The following is a 27,057-nucleotide window of genomic DNA, read 5'->3' on the forward strand; positions in this document are numbered from 1 at the left end:
AGCCGCAAAGTGATGGGCTATGCACAGCTGATGTTGGTTGGGGTCGGCGCGGGACGAATACATACACGCGTTTGTGTAGGCGCCGCGATGGGACGTGCGGAATCCAATGCACAAAAAGCAGTAAAAAGCAACACAATCAGGCCACTGCATACACACGCGCGCATACACAAGTAAAAAGGCACAGTTTGGCGACTGCCAAACAACGCTAGCATCCAAGCAACGGCAGATACGACATAGTTCAGTATAGCATAGTGGAGCCATTCACTGGCAGCACAGCAAAGTACAGGCACCGCCAGCAGGCACGCAGAGGTGAAGTGCGCGCACAAGCGTGAGCGCTGGTATGCTGTGTTGTGCCGTGCCGTGCTGAGACAATATTGGGGCTAGCTGTGGTAAAGCGGGTGAAAATCGGTCGGTAGGCGAGAGGAAAGCAAGCGGCATGCGAATGTGTGAGCGCGTATATATATGCGCGCGCGAGCTTTTGTATATCGGATAGTATGGGAGGCAACGGCGTAAAGAGATTAAAATAAAAAGAGGCTACATGGATAGTACAGGAGATTTAAAATAGTAGTACAGCGGCGGACAGCGACCAGAACAACGCTCGAATCGATAGATGGATGGATGAATGTTTGGTGGTGGTGATGGTAATGAGAATGCGACGGCGTTGAGTGTAGCTACCAACGTAGAAAATCCAAAACCAATATGAACAACAAAACTCAAATGAGTCGAATAGCGAACGGCATGGCACCTGAAAGAGGGCGGTAGAAGCAAAACGTAGGTACGGTCGGACGACGACAAGTTTTTTGTGTTTAGAGCGAACGACACTGGCGATAAGCAAAAACGGGTGGACGAAAGCAATAGCGGCAACTATACGACATCGTTGAGCTGGACAACAGCACATAAGGTATTTGTTGTTGATGTGATGGAGGATAGCAGGCGAAAAGTGAAAAAGCGAAATAAAAAGAAAAATAAAGGGAAGAAACAATAAAAGGAATAAACACCAATCCAAACCAAAAGCAGTAACAGCAACTAAAAATATCACGCATATAACGCAACGCAACGCAGAAGAGTCGCAATGGCATAAACAGGCGGTGGTGGTCTCAAGGTTCAACAGCTCAATGGCGCAAAGTTACAATCGGGCAGTGATAGCAAGGCAATGGTGCTCTTGGCGTTGCATGGGCAGAACTAAAGATCGCTGAATGCGCCATAATTATAGGAGGAAAAAGTGTTCGCTACCGAAGCGTCTGACCAACAAGGATAATTGTAAATCAGCTGAATACTACCCAGCATCAAAATATTACGAAATAATTATGTGCGCTTGCGCGTGCCGACTTACGTAATACGTTTAGAGATATGCCGTAAACGATCTACCACTGGAAAAAAAAGAAAACAGCATCAGCGCTCAAAGGTCTGTACCTAGGGACGACTCCAATAAGTTAATATATGAACTTACTGCTCTAAGCAAATAAAACTTTTAGTTGTATGCATACAAGCGGTAGCAAGGCGAAATTTCATATTTGTATGCATTTTCACATGTGTACCGATTTGTTTGGGTATATCAGCAAGCCGGTCGTGATGACCATAGCGTTCAATACCGCGAATCGGGCAACGGCAGTGTTATGGCGTTTGCTGATAGGGACGATGGACTGCTGCTCGCTGAAAGTCTGCATCACAGGCAAGTGCAGACAACAACAAAGTAATGGCAAAACCGACACAGTATAAAACTCCATAGCTGAGCTGTGCCGCGAATCAGCGCACTGCCTGACGTGCTTGACCAAACATACATACATCCATACATACGTACGTACGTCGGTGGCAACAACAGCAGCAGTAGCAACAGCCATCGCCAACGCCACACCATTGCCATTGCCGTCGCAGCAGTAAAAGCTGCCTAGCCTCCTTACTTGAATGCCTGGCTGACTGTTTTCACGATGATGACGACAACAACGGCGACGACGACTACGAGTCCACGGTAAGTGTAATCAGCAGTCGTTTGGTCGGTCGATTGGAGGGTCGCTTGGTTGGTCGGTTGGCCGGCCGGACTGCTGGCTGGCTGGTTGGTTGGTGGTCGGCCGTTCGGTCGACCGGCAGTAGGAAGCGAAAGGCGCGCGCATACAGCAACAGCAAAACTATATGCGCGTATGTTAGTAAATATGTGTGTATGTATGTTTGTATGCACTCATACCTCATACCCATGGTAAATGAAAAAACGCAGCTCGGCGGCTAGTGCTACAGGGAGGGATGCGATGTGTTGAACAGCACTATGGTGTGAAGTGGTGGTGGGATGGCGTGACGTGATGCGACGAAGAGTGGAGTGGTGGGCGCAGAATACAAAGAGTAGAAAAGTGCGGCGCTGGCGTTGATACTGGGTGATGGGGGACGTTTGACGACGACAATGACGGCAATAACAATAACAAAAAAAGCAACAAAACGGCAGCCACAACAGCTACGAAGCGAAGTTGCGCGAATCGACGGTATACATGCGAACATGCATATCTATCTACATAAATATATATATACATACACATATGTATGTATGTATGTATGTAAGTTTATTTGTAAGTTCACTGTGCGCCTTACACTTACTGCTATGCCAGCCTGCGGCCAACAGCGGGCGGCACGTGGGGAAACTGAACATGATGGCTCGCCTGCCTGCCTGCCTGCTTGTTTTGCCCTGCCGCGCCGTGCCTCGCTGTGCAGTGCTTTGCCCGGCTATGGTTGTAGCTGTGGCTGGGCTGCCTTTAGCTGGCGCACAACCAACAGCCACGCATTAAAGGGAGCTCACGTTGACGCGAAGAAAAGCGGTAGGGGCGGTAAAGCGTGCTAGCTTTGGTCGGGCGATTTGTTAGTTGAGTTTAGTACTTGCTGTATGGGGTCGTCGTTTGCTTTGGCTTGACGGCCGATCGAATAAATGGTTAGCTGCGCAGCGTCGCTACCGTCGCTTGCTGCTGTGTCCGTTGTTGAATGTCGTTGATGAGCGAACGAGCGAATGAGTGCATGGTTGGTGGCGGCAATTGGGTGTGCTGACGCTTTATGTTGTGTTTTGTGGAGGCGGACGCATTGTATAGCGCGCAACAAAGTGTAGGCAATTGGAACGAACGTGATAGAGTTGCGTCGTTCGCGTACTTCCAATGTATGCGCTGCTGCGTTGATGTTGTTTCTGTTCTCATCACTTTTATATATGTATGTACGTAAGCACATACATTTCTGTTTTTATGCAGGCGCATACATATATATATTTATATATATATATATATATGTGTGTGAATATACATGAGTGAATATTAGCGCTCGTCGTGCATTTAATGATTTTGCCTGTCCTATTGCTGCTGTCGCTGATACCGCTGCCATTGAATACAGCTCCTGATGCTCGCTTTTATTAAGAAGTGCGTAAATCGTTCTACAGTAAAGCGCCTACGCCACTGCATTGCAACAGCAGCTTAAACATCCTCAGTAACGCCATGAACATATGCCACCATCGTCACCTGTGCTATTGCGAAGGTTGATGTGGTGCTGCCATTGCCGTTACCATCATCATCATCATCATTATCACCATCATCATCAACAGTAACAGCCTTAGCCACAATACACTTATTCTTGTTGTTGCTGCTTTTAGGAATGCGCTGCTGCTATTCCAATCGCTACTTGCCTGCTGCCTGTTTGCCCGCTTTCCACTGCCACCGACCGACATACTGTCGCGCTTTTGTTGTTGACGCTGCTGCTGCTGCCAATGGCGCTGCTGCTGTTGGTGGTGGTGGTACTGGCGCTGCAGCTGCAGCTGCGACGGTGGCTGATGGTAATAGTGATGGTGAGGTTGTGGCTGTTGGTGTTGCTGGCGGCCGCCTTTTTGTCGTCATTGGCATCGGTGCTAGCATTGCTGTTGTTGTTACTCTGGCTGCCTGCCTTCTGCTGTCGTTGTCGTTGCCGCTGTCGCCGCCGCTGCTGTTTTTGTTTGTTACTGTTTTTTTGTTCACTGTGCCGTCTGTGTCTCTACTCTGCTCGTGTCTGTCGAACCGTTGCGCGGTGGTTGTACGTGCGCTCAGCTCATTCAAGTGTCCAACTTTTGTCGGAGCGGTCGCATCTGTACGGATAAATTCACACAACATTCAGTCCGCTGGCTGCCAAGTGCGGTACAATAAACGGGAGCGCTTAATAATACAGTGTACATATATTGTGTATGTATACACGGGCCGATGTGTGCATTGACATGTATGTATACATGTGTATTATGTGACATATAAATATACGCGTGTTCGCATATGTATGTACGTCTATAACAGTGATATAAAAGTAGTGTTGTTCGGCTATATCTAGTAAATACATACCCGACAGATCGTTTGGAGTTAAAGTATGCACATATGTATGTATCTACGTTTGCCTGTACATAAGTGAACACTGAAACACTGTGAAACATACTAACATACATCCATATACATACATTTAAGCGCTGTTGTTGGTGTTATTATTATTGGTGTGCTACAGCTGCCATAGTCACAGCAATTGCCTTTGCTACTCTTGGTTATAATCAGCGCTGTTGTAGCCGGAGCACCGCTGCCGTTGCCGTTGCCATTGCCATTGTCCGTCAACCAGTCGGCAGGCATTCCGAGTACTGCCACTGTGCTTGCTGTCTTGCCACCGTCGAGCAATCGATACTTACTGGCTGTGGTCTCTGCGTGCCGTGAAGACCATCAAATCCAACTATAAACATATACAAACACATATACCTGAATTTATGCATATACACATACGCATGTGTATCTGCATATGTATGTAAATATATTGCGTATGCACGCTAATAACGCCTAATTGCAAACTATCCGATAAACGCAAAGTGCGTAGGAGGTGCGCGGTATCAAGTGTGTATGTGTGCGAGTGTGTGAAACGCATTGTCACTTGTTCCTTCTGCTGATCAGACGTTCGCGTATCCAAACAATTAATAAACAATAAAAAAAATACATTAACTGTGCGCATAACAAACCCGATGAACTTTACGACAAACAATAACATAAGTAACCGAATAGTGGAGAAGTAGCGATAATGCCCGACTGGTAATCAAAACAAAAACGCTGATAATCGTTACGAAAGGCGAATAAATTAAAGAATCATACATTATTTTCTTAATTGCAAACAACAAACAAAAATTGAGCACTCAAACATGAAAACTCCGCGCGGTGCTAGTGAATCGTCCACAACATCCGACAACACAACCGAATTCATCGATATCGTTAAGAAGTATGATGTTGTTTATAATACCCACAATCCCGATTATAAAAATGTCGAAGTGAAAATGAAGGTTTGGTCGCAGATTGCAGAGGAGATTGGCCTGTCTGTTGGTAGGTGCACACTGAGAACTTATAAATCATATTTATTATAAATACATATGTATGTATGTTTCGGCGTAAATACAATAGAAGAAAATCGAATAAAAACAAAAAACAAAAACTTAAAATGAACATTTACTTGGATACCAGTTCGAGTGGCACCGAACTTGATAAACCCAGCGCATGTTCTCTAAGATTATTTAAGCATTGCTTAGCTTTATCTCTTTCATCAAATTTAAGCAGTTTTTCCTTTTTGTGTGCTAAGCACTCCGGCTTATCTCGAAACTTGGCCAAACATATCACATGACGAAATAAATATCTACATATCGCACCCTAAATACAAAAGGGTCACAACTCAAAATGTATCTTCTGCTGAAATATGAACGAGACGTTATCAAAAAAACGGTCCGCGGATGACATATGGCAAAAATATATTAAATTTTTGGTTTTTTGGTAAGACTGTTATAAGCTTACATGGCAAATTTCAGCGTGATATGTCACATAGTTTGTTTTCTGTGCTACTGTAAACAAGTTAAGCTCGAGTGTGGAAAATTTTGAGTTGTGACCCTTTTGTATTTAGGGTGCGATATATGGTTTAATTAACTACTAAGTGGTTAGCTATCACGGTCACTTTAAACAACAGGTGACTTCGCCATTTCTCTGCTTACTTAACGAAAATTGTGCATTTGAAAGGAACAACAAAGTTACCTCTCATGATTCGCCGCCTGCGAGTATGTTTTTACTTTATAAAACTGGTATAACTCACTATTTTCAATGCTGCCAACTCTCTTTCCTGATACTTGACAAGTTTTATTACACCACGTTCATACAGGGAAACTTTTGTTGTTTCAACTTTGCGAATTCTCTTTTGATGTTTCCGTCTTGTTAGATTGTAGTATACAGTCAACAACAACATTGAAAAGAACCAGAACACAAAGGGTGTATACAGTAACAGTAGGCCTCTTCTTTTCGCTAATAGTTAGCAAGTGACGAATAGATGAAGCAACTGGTATAAATGAACATAATTTGGTAACGCGGGAATAGAGCGGCCGTAAATTACATGTGCTTGTACAAGAGTGAGTTAGACCAGTCTAATGATCTATAGCCATAAACGATAGCGGCGAATCTTGCTCAATAACTTTGTTGTTGCTTTCCCATGCAAATTATTCGTTAAGTTAATCGAGCATACTGATAGCGAGCGGGGAAATGGCGAATAGAAGACAGTAACGAGTTGAAGCAACTAAAGTTAATCTAATCTACTGTAATTTTTAGCAGCTCCTTTCCAGTATTTATTCAAGTTGCTTCATTTATTCGTCACTTGCTAACGCTTGGCGAATCGAAGGCACCTAATGATCACACAATAGCTTGTTCGACATGTGAAAATGTACAAGAGATTACTTAACAGAGACTACCTAACATGCATACCTGCCTACATATACGCCCCAAAAATTATTATAAAATCACTACATATTGACAAGGTTTGACTATTTACTTTTTTATTTTTTAATTTAAATTATTTTTTGTTTTATAAAAATAAAGTTCATTCAATAACAAAACCCTCAAATGGACAAATGGACATTTGTTTATACGGAGAAAATTATAAATTTTATTGGAAGAAGAAATTATCAAAAATTATTTTATTATTTATTAATTATTACTGCCATGAAAAAGCTCCTCATAAAAAATATCTGCCGTTCGGAGTCGGCTTGAAACTGTAGGTCCCTCCATTTGTGGAACAACATCAAGACGCACACCACAAATAGGAGGAGGAGCTCGGCCAAACACCCCAAAAAGAGTGTACGCGCCAATTATATGTACATACATATATATAATGTAATCCAGCTACTTAGAGTATTATTTCGAAGAAAATTTTTTGGGGTACGGTTTATTTCAAATAAATTATACAATATGTATGTGTATACATATATAACATATGATATAAAATATTGGCGCTTACACTCTTTAATGGGTGATGTAGGACTTCCTCACGTATAAATATTTGTAAGCTAAAATTCAATCTGCACCATGTCCCAGTGCACTAATTGTGCTCGGGTATAAAAATCAAAATGATAAATATAGTAATGAAGATCCAGAAGTGCAGAAAGTGAGGAAAATGAAAACTTTGCTGATTTTAATAACCGTGTATTCGTGTATCGTGTATTCCTTTTCCAAGCTTTGCCTCGCAAGAACAGAAAATGTATACATACATATAAACATAAAAACGCAGCCGAGTGTAAGCTAACTTTTGTTAATATGTTTTATGTGTAACTATATATGTCTGGTCGTACGCCTATCTGCCCACTGACACAGTATACATATGTACATACATACATACAACATACTGGATTTTCTCTGAGTTCACATAAGAACAAAATCGTTAAGTACATGGAAATATGTATACATACATATGTTAGTTAGTATGTATGTAAGTAGTGTGCACCAATACACGACAACGACATATCCTCTGACGAGTTCCTCATCATAATGCATATAGTAGTTGGTGGGGGGAAGAGTAGATGCAGGGATAAGGAGAAAACAGGCATGCAACTCACAGCAAAACAAACGAAACACTAAAGCAGTGCACAAAACATAGGCCAACAAATGCGAACGCCAAACCTTCCACACGCTCTGTACGAAAATACTCGTAGTAGTTGTGTTGCGAGCGGACGTTTGGTCGCTTGGGTGCAGCAGGGTGGGTGGGTTAATGCGAGAGCGTGAGTATAGGTATTGTTTTCCCTACAATTGTGAGACAAAAGTGAAACACAGAGCACGTATGACAGAGATGAAGAGAGTAAATTTAAGCCAAAGAAAGGTAGCGGGTGTACAGGGCTGCTCCGAACATCGGTGGGCCAAATGTTTGTATGCATGTATTTCGCATGCACGCACTAACAACGGAGCATACACGTTTCTAAGCGTTTAGCCAGCTGTCAATTCTTGATTGACAATACATATGTATGTATGTATGCCTGCACTTTTTGTAATATTTTTTTTTTTCTAACTAAAAAACTACTTAGCATTTCCTCCTAGTTTTTGTGCTTCAAATTATTGTTGGGGGCCCCATACCCTGTATTTGTCGTTTTAACTCTCAATTTTTACATCTACAAATCTGCTGCTTGAAACGAGTTGCGCCGTCGCATTTTGACAGCAAAAAATTATTGACACGGCGCGACTGCAGCCCACTCAAACACCCTGTAAGCAAATGCATATCAATAGCATTACTCACGATTCTGCGCATTCTACTGTCAGCTGGCTCTCACGTTCTTATGTGCTACCACCACTTTGCGCGTTCGTTCTTTGTGTGTTCAGGAGATTCCTGGGATGTGATGGGCATATTTTTACATGAAGGAGAAACCACACACATAAGTATATTTGTTTGTACGAATTGGTGAACATTAAGGTGCGCTACTTATTTCACTTCGACAATTTTATTTTCATATATACAAGTACGCACTATTTCGAGGGGGGGAAATATATTAATCATCGGTAATAGTACAACAGGGGTCAGCAAAATGGGTATTGAGAGTATGCTGGTGAGCGCAGAGTAATGGCGCTGCACGGTGATGTAAAGAGCGAAATATAAAGAACGAACGTGGCGAACACAATTTATTACAAAAAGTTATGAGTTTTTTCTTCACGAATTGTGCTTTTATTTTACATTTTTATATAAAATGCGCTATTCTTTACCGAAATTGAAGAAAACGTACATATGTTAATTATTGTTGGGAAAAAGTCAAGATCAAAAAATTTAAAATAATATGAATTTTATGCTCTAAATATGTAGCTGCTGTTGTTAAAGAAAGGAAGCAAATAAAAAAAAACAACAAATTTTTCCGTACACAGGTAAATTTCCTAAATTCTAAAAATGGGGGTACTTGTTTTCCACTTGCAGCTCTTGTACACTTCAATATTCTCAGCCAAAATGATTATTAAATAGAATACTTCAAAAATTCGTGTCGAAATCGCTTCTGTAATTAACCTGGATATGGTTCCATTAGATTTCCAAATGCTTACTTCTGGAACTGAAATTGAATTCAAAATTAAAAGTGACGGCAAAATTAAAAGTGGCACCAAATTTTAAACTCATTCAAATAAATTAAACAACTTAAATTCTTAAATAATTCTCAAAAATAAAACTGTAGCTCCATCTTTTATGGCGCAACGCCAGGTGCAGAACACAAATGCAGGGGGAGCTTGGCTAAGCACCCAATAAAGGCTGCTTATATTGGTATGGGAATAAGTTTCCGCCCTCGTAAAAGAGGTGTCACTGCCGATACTATTTTTGTGTTCGCTCTAGTAATATACTGGTGATTTGAAGGTGTATGTGTGAGGTCTCGATCGCAGTAGTTGACATTCATTTGTAGCGTAAAGATAATTTTTTATCTGACGTCAAAAATGTCTACATTCGTCCCGAACAGCATTTGCAGGAAGTCATGCATTATTACCTTTTAATGAAAAATGCAGCTGAAACGTCACCTACATTGATCAATATTTACTGTGATTACCGTAATCAAATACAGCTTGCAAGGAGTGGTTTCGATGCTTCCAAAGTGCCAATTTCGACGTGAGTGATAATGATCTTGAAGGGGCACCGAAAAATTTCGAAGATACTCAACTACAACAATTATTGGATGAAGACGCATGTCGAACCTCGAACGCTTGATGATATGTTTAAAGATTTGGATGTTGACAGTTCAACCGTCGCTAAGCGTTTGCACGCGATGGGAAGAGTCCAGACAGCAGGTAACTGGGTGCCACATCAATTGAAGGAGAGGTATATCGAGAAACGCTTGGTGACGTGTGAGATGCTTCTTGAACGGTAGAAAAGAAAAGGTTTTCTGTTTTCTATTATGATAACCCTAAGGGTTGAAAATGTTGGACCCTGCCAGGTGAACCAGGTCCATCGACTGCGAAAAAAAATATTTATGCTTCAAAGGTTATGTTGTGCATCTGGTGGGATCAGAAGGATGTCATCTACTATGACCCTTAAACCATCTGAAACCATCACTGGCGATCGTTACCGACTGCAGCTAATGCGTTTGAATCGAGCTCAAAGTAAAGTGGCCGGAATGAGACGGTAGACATAACAAACTGATTTTGCTGCACAACACGAGGCCACACCTTGCTTAACCGAACCAGAAATATTATATTTAGAGGGACTGAATTGGGAAATCTTGCCCAGCCCGTCATATTCCCCAGACATTACACCTTCGGATTACCATCTGTTCTGATCAATGCAGTCAGCCCTTATTGCAGAGCGGTTCACTTCTTACGAGAGCATCGCAAACTGGCTTAATGAATGGATCAAGAAATCGAATTTTTCGTCAGAGGAATCCGTATGCTACCTGAAAGTTGGAGTAAAGTTGTAGCTTCCAATGGAACATACTTCACATAATATCATGAATTATTTCTTCTTCTTAATTGGTGCTATAACCGCTTACGCGATTTTGGCCGAGTTTAACAAAGCGCGCCAGTCGTTTCTTTCTCGTGCTAACCGGCGCCAGTTGGACACACCAAGTGAAGCCAAGTCCTTCTCCACCTGATCTTTTCTTCCTCTGCTACCACCAGCTGGTACCGCATCGAATACTTTCAAAGCCGGAGCGTTTGTATCCATTCGGACGACATGACCCAGCCAACGTAGCCACTGGATCTTTATTCGCTGCGCTATGTCTATGTCGTCGTAAAGCTCATACAGCTCATCGTTCCATCGTCTGCGATATTCGCCGTTGCCAACGTGCAAAGGTCCAAAAATCTTACGCAGAATCTTTCTCTCGAACACTCCAAGCGTCGCTTCATCGGATGTTGTCATCGTCCAAGCTTCTGCGCCATACGTTAGGACGGGCATGATGAGAGTCTTGTAGAGTGTTAGTTTTGTTCGTCGAGAGAGGACGTTACTGCTCAGTTGCCTATTATTTAATTGTTAAAATAATTCGTAACTTTGGCTAAAAATGGACAGAAACTTATTCCCTTACCCAATTTTAGCTGTGAAGTAAAGTTAACACTACTTCAATACATTCCGTCTACTGAAACAATAAAAAATGTATGGATTCAATTGCTTTCAATTCTTTACACAATGACATTATACCATACAAATAATACGAAACAAATTCTGCCACATTTTACCTACATATCAGAGTATAGGGAGATCGTTGTGGTTGGTTTTCTAAAGCAACACAAGGAAATTGTTGGAAAGTAATACTCCATATAATAATGCCGGCTTGTTATTGTCGATATCATTGACAAAGCGTGGTATTGTTATGACGCAACTCTCAACACCAAAGTTTTTCTTCGAAAAAGGGCCACGCATGCGAGCTGATGTGATAATAGAGAACGACCGATAATCGATTTTTAAGGCCGGCCCGAACATTTAAAATTTTTAAGGGCACAAGTAATAAACAAACTTTTTAAAAATCCATAATTTTTAATAATAAAAAATATAAAAAAACGGTACGTAAGTTTCAATCACATTAATTTCTGCTTATAAAATATAAGTACTAACATTTACAAAAATAACTAAAGAAACCTATTTTTAATTGAGTTATTTACATTAATTATTTAATTCCCATAGTTGAATAATTTTATATTGTAATATAAAAGCTTATCAGAATTTTTATCCTGCAAGTGACACCGTCTCCGGTATACAGCTGCACTAAACAATTGTCACTTGCCACACTCGATGGAGGAGCAGATGATATGTCAAATCAATTTAAACAAAAAAAGTGTGTTTTGATACCAGTATTAAAAAATTTCACAAAAACTAAGAGTTTGAACACTTTTCGGACAAACACATTTACTAAAATGTTTGGCTCTTTTTTGGCCGAAGTTGAACGCAACAGAAATTTTGTGAATATGTATGCAAATAAATATTTCACCATATAACGATGGACCACCCTAACATTTATTCTATCGTACTTGCTTCTCTACACATATGCCTATCAATATGTGTATGTAAATATGTGTGTATGCACATACGTTTTCGTATATAAAACAAAATATAATGTACATACACTTTTCCAGCAAATATTCATGATTTCAAACATTCGCGTACTTACAAGTAGTAATGCAAGTCGACGCGATAACTCTGTAGATTTACATATATTCCCTCTACATAAATACTCGTATACGCTCGTTGGTAAAGGCAATAATAACAAATTCTTAATGGGAGAAAACAGCGTGAGAAGTGTGATAAGAAACATCTGATAATGTAAGCGCGAATATTTTCGCGGAAAATTTTATCAATCAATGAAGCGGCAAATTCAACGCAATTGAAGATAACAAAACAAAGTGGAAATCATACATACAGATAAAAATTAGGTGAAATACCATATATGAAATACCGGAAAACAAAAATATTGTTTTAAGAAAACAAAATTATTTTTATTTTTTGTGAAAAGTATACCAATTTAGAAATTTTTTTTTGTGTGAATGTGTTGGAGGGAAAATATATTCTAGTTGACATGAAAAACTACCACTTTTTTCTTTTAATGGTTCTCGTAAGTAACACCAGGTTACAAACCTACATAAAAAACATACATACATATATGAATATGTATCTACATGCCATAAATGTACGCGCATGTATTGCACATACCCACATACATACGTAGTGTCATATGTTTTAATGGAAGGGTGCTACCTGTAATTTGTGTGTATATCGATTTGAAAGCATAAAAATAATAGTTGTTACTAAAGGATAGTTATTTACGCAGTTTCTTTAAATGTTATACGCCGCGGTTTAGAATTATAGGCACAGCAAATTGTTAGCAAATTCGGCCCTAAGCTCGGAACTTTGATTTATACTTTTTTTGTTATACAATGAACTATATTAAAAAAAAAAAAAAAAATTACATGAAAAATATTCCACATATTGTAAAGTGACTTAATTAGGTGATCTCAACTGTCTAAGGTGATGATAATTTGCACAATTTTGATAATTAAAATTTTACTTTACAGAATTTCCAAATGAAAATTATAATAATGTTTCGCTAGTATTACTTTGACAACCAATTCTAATAAAATTCGAAAAGATATGCACATTAAAAAGTACAAATAAAGTAATTCAATTTTAAAACGCCTCGTTTAGTTTTCGAGATATCGAAATCAAAAAAAAAAAAAAATTAAAGCCACCAAATTTTCTCAAAAAGTTGTAACTGTAATGCTGTAAGGACTAGCTCGAAATGCGTGCAACACTGTAGTTTCCAAATGGAAGAGCTCTGCGAGAATATACAGGTCACAAGGAAATAGAGAGAAATGTGAAAGAGTTGACGAGTTTGCTAAGGCAGGCACCCGCTTGCCTAGGATGAGTGCGTCAAACATATATCCCTCTCTCTCAGTTTTGAAGCTGGAAGAACGAGAAACTAACTGAAAACACAGCCTATATGAGAAGCCTCGACTTCCTATAATATTGCCAAAATAATATAATAGTACGAACTTGCAATGTAAACAACCAACTTTATTTTATCACTCCCAAGGAAGCAATGTAAACTACTGATTGGAGTACTGACGGGACATTGTCTTACTCCATATTACGCGGCTAAAATGGAATTGGTCTAGAGCCACGCGTGTAATTTTTGTGAAGAAGAAAGGGATACGTTAGAACACCGCCTTTGTCACTGCCTTGCTTTAAGCAGAACTCGTTACAACTGCCTGGGATCGGTATACTCTTCATCTCTGAAGGATATGGCTGACAAAAGTTTAAACTGCGTATTAAAACTCGCCAAGACATGTATCACGAATTATTTCCAACAACACTGGTAACACCACGGACTGTGAGATCTATTCAGATTAGCCAGCTATACCTAACCTAACTGAAAAAGTAGCTGCATTGAAAAACGATTTTTTGTTCACTGAAAATAAATTTTATGTTGCTATATTAAGTTTATGAAAAATTTGGCAAAATCGATTTATTTTTTTCACGACATACCTTCCAATTTGAGCTCGCTTCACTTTCGCCGGCAAGTGCGCTCTTCTGTAAACTAAAGCTGCTCTGTGCCAATTTAAGCTATTACGGAGTTGTGTGACAAACTCGAGGTCTCGAGGTCAAGGTCGATTAAGGAGATGGCATCCAACTAATGCAAACTTTCTTCTGTGCAATATTTCGATCGACGCTCTTCATAACGCCAAAATAGAATTTTATATAATTGGTTGGTACGGTCCAATGGAACGATTGGTCAATTTCCCTGGATCATCAATTGTAATGCATTACCAATGTATTGTAAAAGTATTACAAAGTTTAAAACAATAGGTGTCCACTTCTTTTAGCACAAATGCCATGAAAATTTTTACAGTACATACATATGAACATATTATACATATGTACAACATTAGTTACGTCTTCAACACAACATTTGTAGTAATGTTTATTTTTGAATGGCTCTCTGTATTGTGAAAATTACCTTGTGATTCGAATAATACGCAAGTTACAAAGACACGTACGCACTTGAAACAAGCACTCGAAATGAGAATGCAGAGCCAAGAGCTCAAGTGAGTTAAACTTCCTTCGAATGGGGATAAGCCTTTGAAAATTTGCCCCTTGAAATGTTAACGAACAGACCTAAAGTTTGCATAATTTAAATGCCGGTATTCAATCGCTGAACGTAAACAATAGCAATGAAAAGCTTTATTTATGACCGCAAACAAATTTATACGAACAACTGAGCTCAAAATGATAGCAGCGCGACAATTCGCAAATGTGTGACTATGTATTTATTTATTTTTTATTTAAATTGTTTAATTTTTACGAAAACATAGTTCATATTACAACAAAAAGCATATAACACAAAGTTTGAAACTTTGTACAAAATGTAAAAAAAATTCAACAAATTCACACAAAAATTTCAAACTTTAGAAAAATTCTGGTTATGCAGTTTTATAGCCCATTGAATTTTGTAGTGCAAGTTTGAAGTGTTTCAAAAACTGCGTTGATTTTCGACAGTTTCTTTTGCGGGTGGTCTTGTGCGCTTTCTCCAATATAAAACAATATTCGAGCATTGGTTATATGGAAGAAAATGCATAAAACCGTCAGCAAAAAACTTTAACAAAAATCATGAGAAGTTTTAGTCGTTTTAAACCGGCACAATATCAAATTTGAATTGGCTATAGAGCTGCATACCAAATATTTATCTCCAAATTGTTATTGTAATAAAAAGTTTGAAATCTTGATGAACATTTTTGGATTTATTCAAATTTTGTACCAAGCTTGACATTTGAGTCACATAATTATTTTTAAAAAAAGAACTATATTTTAATAAAATAATTTAATAAAAAAATTTATGTATAAAAAAGATATATGTATATTAAAAAAATCGAATAAAAAAATATATAAAAAAAATTAAATTAAAAAATTGATATACATGTATATATATTTATAATAAAATTTGTTTAAAAAATTCTTAATTTTATTAATTAAAAAAATTTGAGTCACATGATTTTTCTTGTAACATGAACTATATATATATATGTAATATATGTATATATAATTGGCGCGTACACCCTTCACAAATGAAGGGACCTACAGTTTCAAGCCGACTCCGAACGGCAGATATTGTTTTTTATGAGGAGCTTTTTCATGGCTGAAATACACTCGGAGGTTTGCCATTGCCTGCCGAGGGGCGACCGCTATTAGAAAAATGTTTTTCTTAATTTTGGCGTGTCACCGAGATTCGAACCAACGTTCTCTCTGTGAATTCCGAATGGTAATCACGCACCAACCCATTCGGCTACGGCGGCCGCCGGCGCATGAACTATATTTTAATAAAAAATATATGTATAAAAAAGATTCAACATATTATATATAAAAAAAATTTTAATAAAAAAAAACATACAAAAAACAACAAAAAATATATTTAAAAAAAAATTTTAAATAAAAATATATAACGGGGTTTTTAATAAGCGGTGTTATTTTGATATTCAAAGAATAATGCCATTTTTTAATATAAATTATCGGATGTTTATTTCATTATAAAGAGGAAGGTATGCCGTTCATAGTGGAAAATAACATCAGGCAAATGACCACCACGACCACGCTTACAGGACAATATCCTTTTCATGAAATTTTCCATAACCGAATTGCAAAGTGGCTGCCCTATGTTCTCGATAGCCTCACGAATTCCATCTTTGAGGTCTTGAATCGACCCTGGGCTGTTTGCGTAGACCTTCTCTTTCACGTGGTCCCAAAGAAAAAAGTCAAAAGTTGTTAAATCACAAGATCTTGATGGCCAATTGTGATCACCTCTTCGAGAGGTAACACGGTCCGGAAACTTTTCCCGTAAAAGATCAATGGTTTCGTTGCTTGGTGGCACGTAGCGCCGTCTTGTTGAAAATAAACGTTGTCCAGATCAATACCATCCAATTCCGGCCATAAAAAATCGTTAATCATCTCTCGAAATAATACCTGCTATTCAAAATAACATCTGTTATTGGAAAACCCTTTATATATATTACATATAATAAAATTTATTTAAAAAAAAATTATTAATTTAATTAATCAAAAAATTTTTTTTAAGTATATTAATTAAGTATATTAATTTATTAAAAAAAAAAATTATAAAAAATATATAGTAAAAATTTTGCAATATGTCGCGCTGCTATTATTGTGAACACAGTGTATATGTATAAAAAAATGCATACAATGATACATAGTTGCCGCAATACTATGATAGTTATTAATTCAAAGTAAGTTATGTTGATATAAACAAAAACACACGCACACACAGTAATAAATAAATTAAAAAAAAATAGCGTTGAAAATCTTTTTATTTTTAACTACTACGGGAATTCACCAGATACAATTTTTGTCTGCGCAACTATTTTCCGCTCATAAATGTGCCTCTGTCACTTAAAAATGTGAAATGTGAAAAATCAAAAACTGTATAAACATGAAATAGATCATTAGGGTGTAACCACTTCCACTCAAAGTCCTCAATGTTTGATACCCAGTAGAGGAACACTTTTGGGAAAAGCTTGGCCGGATATGGAGACGTTACAACGTTGTGCAAATATATACGATATTCATATTTATATACAACAAAAAAGTATAGATAATTCCCATGCACATGTACATACATACATATATCGTGTATACGTGGGCCGGAGCTTTCACATGCATATGTATGTACAGATGAGTGGTCGTATCTGCATATTTCATTTTGTAGTGCACTATCTGCGCAAATTTTGAACGCCAATAAAATACCTTCTGGAATCGGTATGAGGAAAAGCACAGTAGCGGTGACCGATAATCCTCAACATCAGACAACTGCTGCTAATGCTCAGGGACTCATTCAATGCAAAAATCAAAATACAATACGAAATATGTACATTTCAATTTTCACTTAAATGAAAACAAGCACACCCGTAATTTTTACTTCACAACTACTGGAACACTGAGAAAATACTGAATAGCTGGGCGCAGACTAGCTCAGGGAGTATGATCAGCAGAGCTCAGAATTGATGTATGAATGCATATAGTGTATGTTTGTATATGTGTATGCACTATGTATAGAGTACATTACATTTTGCTGTTCAAGCGTAGCTTTAGGGCGAAAATTTATTGAAAGTTTGATTCCCATTGTTTATTGGTGTTATCAGAGATGCAGAGTAAACATAATGAAAACATTTCGTTCCTTTAAGGGGGGAAGTACCTTTAGAGGGCCGAAAAAAACCAGTTTTTCGTGATTTATTTTTGGGAAAATGAAAACAGTGCACATGAAATTAATACGATATATATTTAGGGCAATGCTCCAAGAAGAAAAAAGCGTATTTAACATTATTATAAATAAGCAATTAATTGAGTTATGGCGGTTCACGTAAATCGTGTCGCCGCTGACATCGAATTCGGCGAAAGCGATCCTGACCGCAACTTTCATCTGAAATCATAAAATCAAACATTATTTTACTCAGGAGGGTTTTTTATCCTAGATAGACTACAATCTCTAACAAATTCGAAGATTAACCATTAAAATGAGGCTTCAAAAAAAACTTTTGGTTTTTTTTGCAAAAATTTTCAAACATTTTTGTGTTAAAAAGTATCTAAAAATTATTTTTTCTTTTCGTCCGTAGTCTACCTAGAGTAGCTTTTTATGCCCTTTAAAATGAAACCTTGATGAAGAAAATTGGTTCAATACTTTTTCCGTAATCACTTACGCCAATTTGAAAAACATGGTTTCGAGAAAATGTTTAAACGTTTAAAGTTCGCGGTCAAGGAAAAAGAAACTTACCGAAGTTGGACGCTAATCAGCACCACCAGGCTCATAGAGCAAACCCTCAGCTTCCTCAAAATATTCGTTTTCGGCGAGTTGTGCCTCCCTACGAGCACTGCGGGCCTCCTTCGTGCAGTCGCTGTGACGTCGGTCTGCGCGCGTCAGTCTAACGTCGTCCATCTGATCGGCGAACATCTTGCACTGATGCCCAATGCGCGCGCCACTTTCAAGTGGCATATCTTCCATAATTTTCAAGATCGGCTTTTGAAATTTTGCAATAATATTCTTAGAGCATATACCTATCGGTTAAGACAATAAAAAAAAAATCGATTTTTTGAAACGTCTAAAGGTACTTCCCCCCTTAACGAGTAAAAATAACTTTACAGAAGAATTTCGTTTCAAACAACAAATAAAATATAATTACTAACGTTAAAACTAAAAAAACGTTCATTTTGGTGACACGAAAGCGTACATCTTTGCAGAGGATGCCTTGCCTGCCTTCGTATGTATGTATGCATAAACAAGCCGATCGCTCGTTAGAGAAATTTTATAATAATTGATGGGATAATTGTCTAAACGGTAATAAACTGAATATTTTCAACAGAAACGATTGCCCGTAAATGCGAGTTTTTAGTTTATCACATTTTTTATGTGTTTGTTAAGGGGTTAGGGTAGTCAGGGTAGCCCGAAAAAATCACGACTTTCAATAATTGTTTTTTTTTTTGATGATGTTCAATTTTTTTTTTTGCTAGTCAATTGCTTTATTTTACAAAATTATAAACATAGAATTTATACAGGACGTTTTGACTTGATTTTAGCAAAATTTCAAAAGAAAAAAATTAATAATTGTAAAAGTTATCGCTTTGTGTGTGGAGCCCGTTTCTCCAGAAGTCCCTTGCGGTGATCATCACAAGTCCGTAGAGATTCATCTAAAGTCAATCGGACAAGAGAAATTGGTTTTATTAATAGATAATCTTGTGCTTGATCAAAGCTTTTTTTTCCAAATTAACAAATTGGCGGCCTCAGGCAGTATTTCTCAGATTTTCGAGAAAAATCGACATTTAACTGTTAAAAAAAATCGAAATTTTTGAAAAGAAAATCCTTCGAACAGGCACGAGCTTTTTATGTTTTTCAAAAGCAGTATACATTTTATTGAAATCTACCAAGCAGTTTTTAAGTTACAGTGATCTCCAGTTCAAAAAACAGTTTTGAGAAAAACGCATTTAAAGTTTTGCTATCGGCTCCGGAACGCCCGAGCACCCTTTGTTATTTGTTGAATAACTCGAAAAGTATTTGTCGGATTCACTTCAAATATTCACACAATATTTTTAAGATATTATACTTTAAGCAAATGCAAAAAAGAATCCAATTTTTTGAAAATTCTGACTACCCCTAACCCCTTAAAAGTACAATACCTTAAAATGTTCACTAATGTATAATAAAAAAATTGATATTTTTAAATTTTATTTCTAAGCCCCAAAGATGACATAGAATTTTTTTTATCATTTCTTATGGGTTAGACGGGCTGTATCATTTGATTAGAGGCAATAGTTTTTATGGAATAAAATGGTTATTAAAGCAATCGTATTTGATCTAGTAACCCAAGGTTTTCTGATAATTCAAGTTAACACTGTACTTTGCTCGAAAATAAACATGCATCAAAATATAATATTATTCCATCTAACGGTATTTCGTAGCAGTTGTAATATTGTGCTTCATTTATTGGTTCACTTAAATAGAGGCACTAACCAAATAAGAAAAAATAATGATATATATAGAAATTATTTTTTTTTACGTTTATTATTTAAAGCTTAATAGTTTGTGCTGCCACCTCGTTCACAAATTACTTTGTAAATACATTGGATTTGTACGAATTCTCCAGATAACCTAATAAAATTTCACACGAGACCGTTTTAATGATTCGAATTAAAGCATTTTTGCCTTCAAATTGTTGCCCATTCACATAAACCTTACGAGCAAGTCATCCCCATCGATGTTCAATAATGTTCAGATCTGGGGAATACGGTGGCCACGCTAATGTTTCAACGTTTTGGGACGTAATTAAAGTTTTGACCACACTTGAAGGGTGTAAAGGTGCATTATCCTGTTGAACGATCCAATTAATAAGTCCAAATGTTTCCTGAATCTCGGGAAAAGATTACAACAGAGCTTTATAGCTGTGTCCCGTTATTTTGTAGTCTTCGATTTTCAATTCGAACGCGCCATAGTCCGATATTGCCCCCATACCATAACACCACCTTCACGGCGGTGATGTTGACTCAAGTACCTTTCCTCCTTTCTTAAGTCAAGGAAATAGTAATTATATCCGTCCAGATTGAACTTCGTTTCGTCACTAAATACTACTTTTTCCATTAAACGGGATCGTTATTTGTTATAGAACTCCAAGCCATGTGGTCCCTTGAAAAATCGATGCGGCATCCTTTGTGAAATTTATTCAAAGGTGTTTTTTTTTTGTAATTTTTGCCGCATATGTGGTGCTTTTAAAATAGCCCTTCGAACGGTGGATTTGCTGGCTGCAACATTTGACATTTCTTTAATTTTAACTGTTGAAAGCGTGGAATTTGAAGCAATCCTAAGGATTTTGTGAGTTTCCTTCAGTGTATGCATGTATGTATATATGTACATGTACATATGTATGTATTTATATACATATACATTTGTATAAAATAAATAAAATTAAAACAAAATTTAAAAATATGGATACAAAATACAATAGCTTAACTTCTATAGAATCTTCAAAAAATTGACATAATTTATTCTAACCGTTACTATTTTGTCCATTCACAGATGCATCCAAACGAAAATGGAAGAATCTACGCGACAGCTATACCAAATATTTGCGTTCTTTTCGCATCGGCACGAAAACATCGAAAAAATATCAGTATTGGGCCCATGCCGACCATATGGATTTTCTGAAACCTTATCAGGGACCTGGCAGGTATAGTTATTGTTAAAATGTCCTATCTCAATGCATTAAAACCAATCTAGCATTTTGGCCATTGGCCACTCTTACAGGCATTCGAACGGTAACTCGAACAGCAGCAACAGTCACAAAACTAATGAAGATACTGAGGACACAGAGTGTGATTTCGGCTTTCAAGTATTAACTAAAGCCGCTACAAATTCTTCTTCGGATGACGATTTAAAATTTAATGCCACATCTACAATGCCCACTAGTACAACAGTCCCGGCGCCAACGCCTACATCCGTATCCACCATTCCACCGGCTGTATGTGCTGCGATTACCAACACTACGGTCACAGCCGTGCCATCGATCCCCAATCAAACTCCCGCTCTTTTTCCACCTTCAGCTGTAGTTTCAATTCCTGCACCATCGGCTGCTGCTTTCTCGCCCAACAATACGGCAGCTATTAGTTGCATTGCGCCCAGCAATAATATTGCTGCCACAGCTGCCTCCGTTGCAGCTCTTACCAACTGCAGCGGTGCTCCAGCTGTAAGTGCAACCGGCACACTTGTTTTGCCGGTGCCATCGTTACCGACTGTACAATTGCCACCAGTACCAACGATGAACAAACCACTTTTAGGTCCCATTTCAACTATGGGTCCAACAAATATGCCACCGGCACAAATATTTCCCTTGCCGCCATTAGCGAATGTACCAAAACCTGCGACGCTGATGCCGGCCAATAGCGCAGCCAGCAGTGTCGGTTGTCTCATTATCGAGCCACAGTTGTTTGCTTCGGCAGATACATTCAAGAAGGAATTGAGCGCCCCCACTATAGGTCTATTCCATAATATAACATCGCCAGCAACAACTACCGCCAGTTCAACACGTGTCAATCCACCACTCATATCGAAGATACGTCGTGTTCAACCATCACCACAAACGGCAGCCATCAATCTGAGCTTCAGCGCAACGCAGCCAACTGCGAATAACAACAGTACCAACAACAATAACTCTAATAGCTGCAGCCACCCACCACCAGCGAAAACACGTAAAACAAGTGATCGTGCAGAAGTAGATATCTCAGCGATATTGCAAGCCAATCGCGATTTGGATGCTAATACATTATTTTTCCTTAGCTTGGCACGTATGGTGCGCGCCATGCCAACCAAATTCCAGTCACTCGCAAAAATGAGGTGTATGCGCATTGTCAGCGACATCGAATTGGAGCTAGAAAATGTGAATGAATGTGGGGGTATGCCACAAAATGACGATTCCCACGCCGGAAAATTTTGTAGCATGGATTCCTCGCCCTCCCCCCCGGACGGTGCTACCATTATACCCAATAATCCGGTTACCGATACAGGACCAACTGAACACTTCGTGTATGTGATGTCACCATCGCGTGTGGAGAGCATGATTGATATTTCATCCGATGAAGATGGTACCATGAATGGTAACTAGATGCGTACAAATTAGTTCCCCTTTATGTAGTGAAATGTAAATATATAATGAAAGATACTCAGAATAAATTTTAAGGTAATTTTAAAACTATTGAATGGTTTCTTAATAAAATACACAGATATTGAAACTGAAGATGGAATATTTATCTATGTGTGTATATGTATGCCTGTGTAAAAATAATTTTAAAAGGATTATATTAATAAAAATTATTGTGCGATAAATTTTTTCAATACCCATTGCCAGTTCGCGATCGAATTTATTGAGATGGCTAGAAATAAGTCAATTTTCATTTTAAGTTAAGCCTTGCGCCGGCTATATATGGCTGCGGTAATATGATATATACTCGACTGTTGCTGGTCCACTTCCTTGGGTTGAAGCGGTTGTCCACTATGGGACACAGTCCGGCTCATAGCCCATGCCGCGTGGGAACTTGTCCTTACCAGTGTGTACTTTTGAAAAAAATTTAGTCGATACCTGATTTCCACAGTACTGACACCTTCCAATTCATTTAAATTTGCCTACTTAAAATGATAAATCTAGGATAAATTTGACACAGAAGGTGCCAAAACGTCTTCTCCTCTTGCCAGTTTCTACAGCTCCTCAAATTGTGGAAAATAATGAATTAAAGATTGAACCGAAAAAGACGGCTGGGGAATTGATGAAGCCAAATTTTTCTGAAAGTGGTTTACATGTAGAAAACCAGTATCATAGGTTTCCCCATATTGACGGTTTTAAGGGTTTTTTCCAATTTGAAATTGAAGGTCGCAGAGGATTATTAAAAAAAAAAATTTATAAAATAAGTAAGATTTACGAGAAATGAAGTTCGTGTGAACGAGGATTCGAGTTTGGATGGAAATGAAATTGTGGGTTGATCAACAAAATCGTATCGTCAAAACGTACGTCAAAATATACTAAAGATACGTGAAATTATAAATGTGCAAGGAAAATGGTTTCATACGTTTTTTGAAGTCAGTACTTGTTAAATATAGACTATACGCCCTATCCAGGACTTTTTTTGCTTCAAGTTCCTTTTTCATTTGTGTAATGGACGATATGAAGGCAATAACTAGACTGCAACCGGTCTTTTTAAATACCAAAAGCAATGCAACATATAGTTGGTGAGTGTAGTACAAGCGAGTCTATATCTAAAAAATGTTGTTGTTGTTGTTGTAGCAGTATCTTCGCCCTGTCAGTGTAGTGTAATTACCGGTCGTCTTCGTCTAGCTCATCTAACGGTAGGCCCAGGAAACTAGCTGTTTCGACGGGTTGGGTCCAGAGGGAGAGAGGTGTTAGATGAGTGGGTTTGATGGGGCATGTGAAAAGGTGGTTAGTGTCGTGCGGGGTGCCTTGACATGCTGGACATATGTTTAGTATGTCGGGGTCGATTCTGGATAGGTAGGAGTTTAAGCTGCTACAGTATCCAGAACGTAATTGTGCCAAGGTTAGGCGGGACTCTCGGGGAAGCTAGAGCTCTTCGTCTGCAATAGGTGGTGGTTGGACTCCGATAACGGCATTCGGAGGTCGGGAGCTTAAGAAGGTGGTAAGGGTCTACCATTCCCATGGCAGCCGGTTCTACGTTACCGGAATGACTCGGGTTTTTCCCCGACCAAGGGCTGCCACCCCAGTATACTAGCCCTGTCTAGTGTACCGTATCCTATATCTAAAAAATCATTAATACAAATAATGACAAAATAAAATTTTACAAAAATAAGCGCCTGCTCATATGGACAAAACAGTCTAGTCTATACTCATTGTAGCAGAAAATCTAAGCCAACAAACATTGAACAAGAAGTCCGGCCTGAATTATACGCATGCCTAAATATTTTTTACCGCTATTGTACCAAAGAATTTGAGCCATCAAAAATTTGGTAGTTTTCATTTATTTTCACACTTCTTTATCTATATATCGAATGGGTTTCTCCAGAATTATACATAAAAATTAAATTAATTCAGATGCAAGATGGTACAAAACTGCCATAAGTAATCTCTAGATCGGAAGTTGAATGAATTTCATTCAATATATATGAATCTCAACAAGCGAGATTGAATCGCTTATATTGCTACTTTTCTTTAACCCTGCACTTTGCTCTTTGTAGTGAAAGCAAAGTAAGCAATACCGCCAACAGCCAAGGCAGCTACCAACTCGGCTTTTACCCAGGGACCTTTGTAGGCTCCCTTAGTAGCAATGGTAATATCAATAAGCGATTCTACATTTGCCACTTTGTCACCATCTCGTTGCGCCTTGCGTACGTTGGCGTAGCCCTCCTCATCGAACAAACGCACAACAACTTTACCGCCACTGCTCTTTTTGATTTCCTGTGTCCAGCTAACCTGCAATAATATATGAAATGTGCCACATCACAACTGCTACTTATTCCAGACTACAATTTTTAAAAGCAGCAAACTTACTTGATATTTATCGTCGCCAACCTTTGCGACTGGTACAATTTTTCCACAAGCAAACTCAGCAAAAAGGTTTGGTTGTACATTGTTTGAGCACTTTAGTGAGAATTCACCAACATGAGCTACTTGTGTAAGTATTGTAGCATCTTGAGTGCTGAATGAAGTTACAGGACTAACTACGGCGTTATTGCAGGCGGTAGCAAGAACAGCACTCCAGCAAAGGCACACAATGAATATGGTAACAAGATTACGAGACATGTTTATTGGCGTTTGTTCAAAATTAAAGGAATATTAGCTGTTTTAGAAGAAATGCCGATTTAAAATGTTACAAACCAGCACTGCTTTCACTAGAAAACAAATTTGACAATTGTATATCACAAACGTCATGCCACGTCGTGCAGCACCGCAAACTTCGGCGAAGACGTCGTCGATTTTTCGAAAATAACTACGAAATAGTGCTGCCAAGTCATTTTTAAATATTGTGATGCTTGAGTGCTGAGAAACTCGTAATACCAAGAATTTGAAAAAAAGCCTCACTCAAATATAATATATAAAAAAGTTAATGAAGTGTTCATGCTTCACAAAAAAAATTAGATTAAATACACGCACTTTTCCTACTCCACTATTTTACAGCCTTTTATGACAAACTTTGATGAAAATAATATTTTCAGATCAAGTTATCTCCTTGGATATACCAAATACATATATGTGGTTGGCAAAAGTTCTTAAACACTTTTAGTAATTAGTAGCAACACAATTTTAATTACCAATATTTTATTTTTATTTTTTTAAACTTACCAATAAGCCTTTAATTTCAAAATCAAATGATGCCGCCGAATTGTACAACGGTAGAAATTTCACTTCTGCGTATTTGCGTTCCACTTAGTTATGTGCGCAAACATTTATCGATAATGCAGCGAACCTTAATGGTAAAAAATATTTTCTTCAAAATATGGTATGTACTGTTACACATACCAAATCTAAATTGAATTATGCTTGCATTAAAATCTCAACAGCTGCTGTATAAATTAACTAAATGAATACATCTGCTAAAAGTACTCAATTTTTATGAATCTAAATATGTTTGCTTTACCCCTTGAACGCCAATTTATTTTCAGTCAGCCCTGCTCTGGCAGACGATTTAATTTTCTTAGTTTTAAGAGGAGGGATTGATATAGAAACTTATGGTTTTGTTGTTCAAATAATTTGTTATTATTGAAAATAAATATTTGTTTCACACATTTACAGTTTGTCAAAAAAATCTTTGCACATGAAAATAAAAAAGGAAAAAATCGAAAAATGCATTGGATTTTAATCAAAATAACAACTTTTTTTTTAGCAATGTTTTACAAAAACATGTTTTCCAATATATTAAATAAAAAAACTTCTATGACGATAATAATATGTTAATATATACTAAAACAGAAAAAAATTTCAATTTCTTTGCTGTCAAAAAAGTGTTTGCACAGTTGGTGGAATTTTTGGTCTTTTGGGGTTAATATTTTGTATGCCTTCCTTGGGCATCAATTACCACTTGAAGACGACTTCGCATTGATTTAATTAGTTTCGGAATATCATATTCCAATGGTATCTTTTCCCACTCTTCTCTGATGAATCTTATTAATTCAGTTTTATTAGTTGGCGATCTGTTTCCTACTTTTCTTTTTAAATGAACCCATAAATTTCCGATTGGGTTAATGACGGGACTTTTGGGCGCGAGTATCAATAACTTTGGGGCAGTTGTAGAGCTATC

The 27,057-nt window shown here is 37.9% G+C and overlaps 3 protein-coding genes across 8 annotated transcripts in view; 1 reads left to right on the forward strand and 2 right to left on the reverse strand.

Annotated features, from left to right (window-relative positions):
* LOC129246268 (cyclic GMP-AMP synthase-like receptor 1) overlaps positions 1-17,688 on the reverse strand; it is a 38,965-nt gene extending 21,277 nt beyond the window's left edge. The window contains exon 1 of the mRNA XM_054884959.1: positions 17,383-17,688. The gene's annotated coding sequence lies outside the window, so the exon portion shown is untranslated. The remainder of the gene's footprint in view (positions 1-17,382) is intronic.
* On the forward strand, positions 639-22,991 carry LOC129246266 (mucin-2). 6 transcript variants are annotated; one of them, XM_054884953.1, is made up of 4 exons: positions 639-1,405; positions 4,911-5,330; positions 21,320-21,470; positions 21,521-22,991. In XM_054884953.1, the coding sequence occupies exons 2-4, from the start codon at positions 5,153-5,155 to the stop codon at positions 22,899-22,901; spliced, it is 1,710 nt and encodes a 569-aa protein (XP_054740928.1). In that variant the 5' UTR covers positions 639-1,405; positions 4,911-5,152; the 3' UTR covers positions 22,902-22,991. The 6 variants fall into 6 exon arrangements, with proteins under 6 accessions (XP_054740928.1, XP_054740927.1, XP_054740926.1 ...); XM_054884952.1 differs by lacking the exon at positions 639-1,405 and adding an exon at positions 4,047-4,206 and having other exon boundaries at positions 4,312-5,330; XM_054884951.1 differs by lacking the exon at positions 639-1,405 and having other exon boundaries at positions 4,047-5,330.
* A 1,912-nt stretch (positions 22,992-24,903) lies between these two features.
* On the reverse strand, positions 24,904-25,707 carry LOC129246269 (translocon-associated protein subunit delta). Its single transcript, XM_054884960.1, has 2 exons — positions 25,311-25,707; positions 24,904-25,232 (listed from the first exon to the last, which is right to left on the reverse strand). The coding sequence occupies exons 1-2, from the start codon at positions 25,560-25,562 to the stop codon at positions 24,972-24,974; spliced, it is 513 nt and encodes a 170-aa protein (XP_054740935.1). The 5' UTR covers positions 25,563-25,707; the 3' UTR covers positions 24,904-24,971.
* Positions 25,708-27,057: the final 1,350 nt, after the last annotated feature.

This window comes from Anastrepha obliqua, chromosome 4, assembly GCF_027943255.1.
Source record: "Anastrepha obliqua isolate idAnaObli1 chromosome 4, idAnaObli1_1.0, whole genome shotgun sequence".
Lineage (NCBI taxonomy): Eukaryota > Metazoa > Arthropoda > Insecta > Diptera > Tephritidae > Anastrepha > Anastrepha obliqua.

Coding starts and splice junctions, on each gene's coding strand:
- LOC129246269 (XM_054884960.1), bottom strand. CDS start 25,562: ATGTCTCGTAATCTTGTTACCATATTCATTGTGTGCCTTTGCTGGAGT. Junction 25,233..25,310: donor TTGGCGACGATAAATATCAA/GTAAGTTTGCTG, acceptor ATATTATTGCAG/GTTAGCTGGACACAGGAAAT.
- LOC129246266 (XM_054884953.1), top strand. CDS start 5,153: ATGAAAACTCCGCGCGGTGCTAGTGAATCGTCCACAACATCCGACAAC. Junction 5,331..21,319: donor GGAGATTGGCCTGTCTGTTG/GTAGGTGCACAC, acceptor GTCCATTCACAG/ATGCATCCAAACGAAAATGG. Junction 21,471..21,520: donor CCTTATCAGGGACCTGGCAG/GTATAGTTATTG, acceptor AAACCAATCTAG/CATTTTGGCCATTGGCCACT.